Source organism: Aegilops tauschii, chromosome 1 (genome assembly GCF_002575655.3).
Source record: "Aegilops tauschii subsp. strangulata cultivar AL8/78 chromosome 1, Aet v6.0, whole genome shotgun sequence".
In the NCBI taxonomy this organism is placed as follows: domain Eukaryota; kingdom Viridiplantae; phylum Streptophyta; class Magnoliopsida; order Poales; family Poaceae; genus Aegilops; species Aegilops tauschii.
The window spans coordinates 503,357,452-503,366,695 of NC_053035.3; the positions used below are offsets into that span (position 1 = coordinate 503,357,452).

General features: G+C 45.6%; 1 protein-coding gene across 1 annotated transcript; it reads right to left on the reverse strand.

The window, feature by feature from the left end:
* Positions 1 to 3,154: 3,154 nt before the first annotated feature.
* Positions 3,155 to 3,907, reverse strand: LOC141039222 (uncharacterized). The gene is made up of 2 exons (XM_073506559.1): positions 3,798 to 3,907; positions 3,155 to 3,557 (listed from the first exon to the last, which is right to left on the reverse strand). The coding sequence occupies exons 1-2, from the start codon at positions 3,905 to 3,907 to the stop codon at positions 3,155 to 3,157; spliced, it is 513 nt and encodes a 170-aa protein (XP_073362660.1).
* Between the last annotated feature and the right edge of the window lie 5,337 nt (positions 3,908 to 9,244).

Here is a 9,244-nt window from a genome sequence, read left to right on the forward strand (position 1 = left end):
TTGACCGTTAACTCTGACGAGTGGGGCCGCGCTGACTGTGTCGCCCATTGGGACTGTGCCGCTGATCGCCCGTTGGGTCGTCGTTAGACTGTTGGGCCATGCGCGGGCCGCAACGCCAGAAGCCTGTTATGCATGCACGACATGTCTAGCTAGTCTGTTATGCATGCACGTAGCTAGCCTACCTGCATGTGCCGCTGCCCGCCGCCACGATGTGCTGACCGGCCTCTTTTTCACGGGACTGCCGCTGGTTCGTCTTACCTCCCACGTGTGTCTCCTCGATGTAGATCAGTTTCACACTTTTCATTCAACGTGGCAATTAAAACCTGTTGGCAATTAAAGTGGCATATCGATCGATCGACGGGGCTCGTTTGAACGTAAGCGCGGCCGGTGCCACTCCCCTTCCCTTCCCCTTTCCCTATTTAAACCACCACCCCTCCACCTATTCTCCACACATCCATTTGCGCCGCCCCCTTCTCTTCTTCACCCAAACCCAGAGCACTCTCAAAGCGAGGCGAGGATGCAGTACAACGGCCCCACCTTCCAGCTCCCACCAACCGTGCCGGAGAGACGGTATCCAGCCGGCGTCGTCGTGGAGAGGACGCCCCGCGTGTGGGCATTCTCACGCTGGAGGGGTGCAAGGGGGTTTGCCCAGTGGTTCCTCGGTGCGGGCTTCGCCCACCTCCCGCGGGCTCGCCGGTGATGTTTCGACTGGAGGAAGTGCACCCAAACTCCAGGACTCCGCCGATAGGGCTCACCGTCACCTTCACCAACAGATTTGATGCATGCAACCTCCTTGGCAAGGTATTTTGGTGTGGATACGAATTCATTGCATTCACAACCCTCAACATCTTCACAAACTTCGACTGCATCTTCCCCACCCGCGACGGTATGCACAGCCTCCCCTACTACATCGGCGAGGACGGCATGGAGAGGAGGAGCAGTGAAGAGGAGGCGTAGTGAAGATGGTGGTGAATGCCCGGTCTCGTGAGCTTGTCATGCCCTAGGGTGTTAGGGCTTTTTATCTTTTATATATTTCTATCTTAATTATGTCGTTCGTTGTACCGTGAACTTGTTATCTCTGTCGTGTTATCCCGTAAGAACTATGTTATGCTTGCTACCCTTATTTGATATGTCGTTGGTTATCTGTGTTTTGCTTGCTATTTCTATCTAATTTATGAAGTATTCATGCCATATTTATTATAATTTTGTATGGTTTTGGTGCACTTTTGTTTGACTTTTATATGGTATTTATGGACTAACATATTGACCTAGTGCCCAGTGCCAGTTGCTATTTTCTGCTTGTTTTTGGTTTTCCACAGAATACATATCAAATAAAGTCCAAATGCAGCAAAAGAAATTGACGATTTTTTCCGGAAGGAAAGGGGCCAAGGAAGCTTCGGGGGAGTACCAGAAGACCCACAGGGGGCCCACAAGGCACTAGGGCACGCCCAGGGGGTGGCCGCGCCCTAGTACCTTGTGGGGCCCCTGTGGCACCCCTTTGCGTGATTCCAACGACAAAAATTCATATAAATTCAGGAACCCCCAAAAGTTACCTAGAACTTCTGCTCCGCCACCACAAGCCTCTGTACCGAAGCGATCTTATCTGGAGGCCTTCTCTAGCACCCTGCCGGAGAGGGAAATCATCATCGGAGGTCATCTTCATCATCCCGACAGCCACCATAACGAGGAGGGAGTAGTTCACCCTCGAGGCTGAGGGTATGTGCCAGTAGCTATGTGTTTGATCTCTCTCTCTCTCTCTCTCCCTCCCTCCCTCTCTCTCTCATTTTCTTGATTTGACACGATCTTGATGTACCGCAAGCTTTGTTAATATAGTTGGATCATATGATGTTTCTCCCTCTCTATCTTGTTGTGATGAATTAAGTTTTTACCTTTGAGGTTTCACTATTATCGGATTGAATACTTTTTGGATTTGAGAACACTTGATGTATGTCTTGCATGTGGATACCCGTGGTGACAATGGGGTGTTCTATTGATTCACTTGATATATGTTTCGCCAATCAATGTGGATTCCTGCGGTGACAGTGGGGTAATCTAGGCATGAAGGTTGATGCACGTTTGTGTCCTTCTTTCTCCGGTAGAAACCTTGGGGCACTCTTTGAAGTTCTTTGTGTTGGATTGAATATTATGAATCTGAAGTTGTTTGATGCGTATCGAATAATCAACCCACAGATACTTATGGTGACATTGGAGTATCTAGGTGACATTAGAGTTGGTTGATGTGTATTATATGGTGTTATTTTAGTACGAACTCTAGGGTTGTTTGTGACACTTATAGGGATGGCTCAATAGATTGATTAGAAAAGATAACTTTGAGGTGGTTTCATACCTTCAACAATTTCATCTTGTGTTCTTCGCTTGATAAGAACTTTGGAGTGACTCTTTGTCGCACGTTGAGGAATTTTTATATGATTCAATGATGTTAGCACTGTTGAGAGATTGCACTAGTGAAAGTATGAACCCTAGGCCTTGTTTCTGAGCATTGCAATATCATTTGTGCTCTGTTTTATCACTTGCTACCTTGTTGTTTTTATATTTTCAGATTACAAAAACCTATATCTACTATCCATACTACACTTGTATCTCCATCTCTTCGCCGAACTAGTGCACATATACAATTTGCCATTGTATTGGGTGTGTTGGGACACAAGAGATTTCTTGTATTTGATTGGAGAGTTGTTTGAGAGAGACCATCTTCATCCTACATCTCCCACGGATTGATAAATTTTAGGTCATCCACTTGAGAGAATATTGCTAGTGTCCTACAAAACTCTGCGCTTTGAGGCCCAACATGAGTCTACAAGAATAAGTTGTGTAGTAGACATCAGTAGTGTGCCCAACATTTGGACGCATTTTCGTCCGCGCGGCCGGTATGCGGCCTATATTTTGCTCTTTTTATACATATCAAAAAAAATTGCCCAAAATTCAATCAAATTCAAATATCTCGTAGTTCGCAACCAAATAATATCTCATAGTTTACAAGCAAAATAAATTTTGAATTTTCACAAATACATTTGAAAGAAAAATAGCCGATACATCTATTAGTTGCCAACATGAGCCCACATATGCTCAACCAAATCATCTTGCAGTTGAATGTGAGTTTTCCAATGACGCATTTGATGATGAATTAGGTAAACTATGCAAACCTTGATGCTGCTCCATGCTCAGGCACAATATTCTCACCCTGAAATTGAAACCCTTGGTCATAGATTTCAACCGGACACTCGTCCTCTACGATCATGTCGTGCATGATCACACAAGCAGTCATGACCTTCCACAACTTTTTGATGCTCCAAGTTCTACCAGCATACTGAACGACGCCCCATCGAGATTGAAGAACATCAAAGGCACGCTCCACATCCTTCCTAGAACTCTCTTGTGCTTGGGCAAATCTCTTCCTCTTCTCTTCTACAGGATTGGGGATTGTCTTCACAAGAGTAGTCCACTGAGGATAGATACCGTTAGCTAGGTAGTATCCTTTGTTGTAGTGGTGGCCATTGATCTCAACATTGACCTCTGAGCAGTTGCCTTCTGCAAACCTTACGAACACCGAAGAGGTTGAAGCACGTTAATGTCATTGTGAGAGCCGGCCATGCCAAAGAAAGAGTGCCAAATCCAGAGATCTTAGTGAAGCCACAGCCTCAAGTATGACAATACAAACTTTCACATGGTCTCAAGTACTATGGGCCAAACACTGCTACCACAGCCTTACAGAACTTGTACATGCAGTCTACGCACATGGACTTGCTCATTCGAACATAGGTCATCAATGAGATCACTGGGTACTCTGTATGCAAGCATCCGGATAGCTGCAGTGCATTTCTGATGAGGAGACGCCAATCTTTTCCAGGGCGTCCTCCTTGCACTCGAAATAGTTGTCATACGCCATCACCCCTCCCGGATACGGTTGAATACAAATCTAGCCATTCAAAAGCGGCACTGAAATAGGTTGCGTTCGAACAGTGGGTCAGCGGAATCGAAGTAGCCCTACCAAAGTAGGCAATGGCCACTCTCTCTATTGCGATTCGACATCGGAGTATGCCATGGGATCTACCCCCTTAACATCAACCGCTGCCTACTAATGTGGTCATGGACGACCAAAGCAGCAGCCACAATCTCCTCATGATCGAACGAAGAATCATCCCAATCACAAATGAAATTATGGAAAAAGTACTCGTCGCCGGAGTCCATTTGTACCTTGCGGGAAAACCGTCGAACACCTTGCAGGTGTGGTGGAAGAAGCCAGTCGGTGAAGAGCCTCGCACCTCTCCGAGACCAGGTAGTAGGCCTGTCGCGTGTGGAGGCGAACGTGGCAGCGTCCGGCGTGCAAGGTAAACGCGCAAGGCGGTGCCGCCGCCGGCAGAGGCGAGGGGTGGTGTCGATGTTGGAGTGTTGAGACGGTGGCGAAAGCAGACCCAGAGTATGGGGTAGTCGAGGGGTGGCGTGCTGCTGGCGGAGGTATCTGGGTGCGGGCGACCGGCTTGGGCACAGAAACAAGGCGGCAGCGGCAAGGAGGGTGACTGGGTGTGGTGGCGGTCGATGGGAGAAAGGGGGAAATGGCCGATGTGTCATCGACTGGTGGGCCACGGGGAATACAAGGGCGGGCGTCGCACGTGTCCGCGTTGATGCCCAAATTTGGGTCTGAAATGGATTGCACGCGGATAAAAAAGGACGCTGGTCCGTTAGCGTCGGCGCGTTGGGTCGCCTTTTGCGTTCGTTTCGATCCAATGGACACGGACACGCGTGGACAATTTGAATCGGCGTGTTGGAGTTGGTATAATGAGTTGAACATCCAGCATATCTCACAGGCAATGTTGGACCGAACTCGCCTATCTAGGCATCACCCTGTCGTTCCATTTATGGTTCATGTTCATGACGCACCCCTCGGACGTTGCACGGACCGTGGAACAGGGACGAGAGACTCATGTGTTTGCTATAGCGTATTCTAGAGATAAATACATTCATGGTCACTGTATTTAAAGCGAAAACACGATACAGTAATTAAACTTTAAAATATGCTAATTACGGTCACTGTATACGTGAAGCGATGATTTTTTTTGTAGAGAAATCAGAGAGCTTTTATTCAATAAACGCATTCTTGGGACAGTCAGCCAAAAGGCTGGTCACCAAGAAGCCGGGGGTTTCATCGAGCCAGCTTTCCGTAACATTCAATGTGCAAGCATGCTTAGCACATAGATGCGCCGGGAGGTTCGCGGACCGATTTACATGTTGAACATCAAAAGAAGTAAAGGTATTACATAGCTCTCCTATTTCTAGAAGTAAAGGAGCCACAATAGAACGAGCATTGTGGCGAGTTTGCCAGAGCTTCACTAGCTCCAAACAGTCGACTTCCATAATCACATGCGGGAATCCTCGAAGACAAGCAAACCGGACTCCATCTCGCAGGGACAAGCACTCCATCATCAAGGGGTCTGAAACCCCACATATGGTTTGCACCATGAGCCCAAAAGGGCCGTAGAGGAGCGGGCCACTCCTCCCGCACCACCTCGCCCTTGTCAAAATTTAGGGCTCCATCGGTCATGATTTTGATTGTACCCAAGTCAGGCAGCCGCCAGCCGTGACCTGGGAGTGTCAGGGTATCTTTCCTTGGCAGCTATAAGAGGGAAATAGCTTCCTTGATAGATCTCATGGTTGCTGTGGGATCCCTCCCCTCATATCCATGCTTGATGCGGTTCCTGGAGTGCCAGATGGACCACATAGTGGTAGTGATCTTAGCACGATCATCAGAAGTGAACTGTGGGTGACATGTAATTTCTCGCGCCCACGTGTCCGAGTGAAGAGGAGGCAGGCGGAGCCCAAGCCAAGTCCACGCCTCTTCCCAGAAGCGCTGGGCGTGTGGGCAATGGATTAGCGCATGTTTCAGATCCTCCTCCATGGAACAGCCCACCTTGCATTGTCGTACATCTGCAAGGTGTCTGTAGTTTAAGGTAGCCTCATCTGGGAGAATGCCACGTAGAACTCTCCACCAGAATACTCGTACTTTGGGAATAACGTTCAATTTCCACAAGGATTTCCACAACTGTTGATTGTCCGTTGAAGTTTCGGTAGCCGTAGCCGTCCCTTCCTCTTGAGCCAAATGCTCGTTCTGAAGCGATGATTATACGGTCACCGACTCACCATATAGCATCGTATTAAAATATGTTGACCAGTCAAAGACTTACGTGGCTAGTATTGCAGTGGGCGCTATCTGTGAGTGGGTCAAAGAAATAAACTCGAAACAAAACAAAACAGAACGTGGGGAGCTGTGTCTGGCGCGCGTGTGGTAGCCAGTGCACCCGCGGAAACGGTTTGTTTCCGCTTAGGCGCTCACGTTTATTATATTATACAGTATAAAGAAAAAGCATGCACGCAGCCTTGTCACGGTGCATTTCTTTCTGTCCTGTGTGTCCGACTTGTCAATGGACCGAAGAAATAAAGAAAACCTAATAAAATAATTTAGCGCGGGTGGAGGTTCGAAACCAGGTCCTCGCGCAAAAAACCAAGGAAGACCAGCCAACTGAGCCAAGCCCTATTATGGTACTATGCAGAAGCTTAGTTTATTGATTTGAAAAGGCACACATGCACACAAGCATGTGCCACGTAAAAGAATTCACAGGCAAAAAATATTCACACCAACTCATAATTGATTACAAATATTCAATTTTATATTAATATATTAATGTTTATGTAGTCTAAAAGGTATTTCTTTAATTAAAAAAATGTTCATATGATTTTAAAAATTGTGCACGCATTTTTAGAAAACTCATGTAATGTAAAAATAATTGCGAGTACTCATGTAATGTGAAGTAGTGTTACTTTTATAGGAATGTCCGTCCGTTTCCATAAAAATCATGTATTTTCAAGAAATATTTCATGAATTTTAAATATAAAATTACATAAAGTTTTACAAAATAAATATCCAAACATTTGTTTTCAAAAATTGCATGATTTTTTTAAAAGATGCAAACACTTTTAAAAGTTGAAAGAAAAATATTTCATTGTTTTGGCACAGTTATATAATTTTATAGAACGAAAATAATTTTCTAAATATGCCTCTGTCTGGAATATGTGCATGTTTTATTTTTTAGAACGACTTGTGTGCATTGAGTGAATTGTGCTCTCTAAAAAGTGGAGCGCTTACTAAATAACAACTTGACTCGTCTCGCACGGTGGTTCCGCGCGGGCGCGGAAGACGGCATGGGTTCCTTCGCTCCGCTCGCAAGCGCTGTTTTTGTTTCTCTTATCTAATTTCTTCAACCCACAGACAGGCATGACCCACTTCAATATTTGCCATAAAATTTTTTTGATCGGTCAACAGAGCCATTTGACTGGTCAACACATTTCAATACGATGCTATGCGGCGAGTGGGTGACCGTATAATCACCATTTCGGATATACAATGACCGTAATAAGCGTATTTTAAAGTTCAGTGACCGTATCGTGCTTTCGGTTCAAATATAGTGACCATGGGTGTATTTATCTCCGTACTTTATTCCAAGACACGAGTATGCTCTCCGGCAGTGCTCAGCCTCCGGATCTTTTCAAGCTTGCTCGACAGAAAAATCTGTTTGCGCTCCCCGTATAGCATCATATTGAAATCTGTTGACCAGTCAAATGGCTCTGTTGACCGGGTTCAAATCCTCTTCACTCCGCTTGCAAGCGCTGTTTTTGTTTCTCTTATGTAATTTCTTGACCCACTGACAGCCATGGCCCACTTTAATATTTGAGATACAGATTATTTGACCGGTCAACAGAGCCATTTGACTGGTCAACACATTTCAATACGATGCTATGCGGCGAGTGGGTGACCGTATAATCACCATTTCGCATATACAATGACCGTAATAAGCGTATTTTAAAGTTCATTGACCGTATCATGCTTTCGGTTCAAATATAGTGACCATGAGTGTATTTATCTCCGTATTTTATTCCAAGATACGAGTATGCTCTCCGGAAGTGCTCAGCCTCCGGATCTTTTCAAGCTTGCTCGATCGAAAAATCTGTTGGCGCTCGCCGTATAGCATCGTATCGAAGTCTGTTCACCAGTCAAATGGCTCTGTTGACCGGGTTCGAATCCTCTTCGCTCCGCTCGCAAGCGCTGTTTTTGTTTCTCTTATGTAATTTCTTAACCCACTGACAGGCATGGCCCACTTCAATATTTGCCATACAGATTATTTGACCGGTCAACAGAGCCATTTGACTGGTCAACACATTTCAATACGATGCTATGCGGCGAGTGGGTGACCGTATAATCACCATTTCGCATATACAATGACCGTAATAAGCGTATTTTAAAGTTCAGTGGCCGTATCATGCTTTCGGTTCAAATATAGTGACCATGAGTGTATTTATCTCCGTATTTTATTCCAAGACACGAGTATGCTCTCCGGCAGTGCTCAGCCTCCGGATCTTTTCAAGCTTGCTCGACCGAAAAATCTGTTTGCGCTCGCCGTATAGTATCGTATTGAAATCTGTTGACCAGTCAAATGGCTCTGTTGACCGGGTTCGAATCCTCTTCGCTCCGCTCGCAAACGCTGTTTTTGTTTCTCTTATGTAATTTCTTGACCCACTTACAGGCATGGCCCACTTTAATATTTGCCGTACTGATTATTTGACTGGTCAACAGAGCCATTTGACTGGTCAACACATTTCAATACGATGCTATGCGGCGAGTGGGTGACCGTATAATCACCATTTCACATATACAATGACCGTAATAAGCGTATTTTAAAGTTCAGTGACCTTATCATGCTTTCGGTTCAAATATAGTGACCATGAGTGTATTTGTCTCCGTATTTTATTCCAAGACACGAGTATGCTCTCCGGCAGTGCTCAGCCTCCGGATCTTTTCAAGCTTGCTCGACCAAAAAATCTGTTTGCGCTCCCCTATAGCATCGTATTGAAATCTGTTGACCAGTCAAATGGCTCTGTTGACCGGGTTCGAATCCTCTTCGCTCCGCTCGCAAGCGCTGTTTTTGTTTCTCTTATGTAATTTCTTGACCCACTGACAGGCATGGCCCACTTCAATATTTGCCATACAGATTATTTGACCAGTCAACAGAGCCATTTGACTGGTCAACACATTTCAATACGATGCTATGCGGCGAGTGGGTGACCGTATAATCACCATTTCGCATATACAATGACCGTAATAAGCGTATTTTAAAGTTCAGTGACCGTATCATGCTTTCGGTTCAAATATAGTGACCATGAGTGTATTTGTCTC

Coding starts and splice junctions, on each gene's coding strand:
- LOC141039222 (XM_073506559.1), bottom strand. CDS start 3,907: ATGGCGTATGACAACTATTTCGAGTGCAAGGAGGACGCCCTGGAAAAG. Junction 3,558..3,797: donor GCTTGCATACAGAGTACCCA/GTGATCTCATTG, acceptor GGTGTTCGTAAG/GTTTGCAGAAGGCAACTGCT.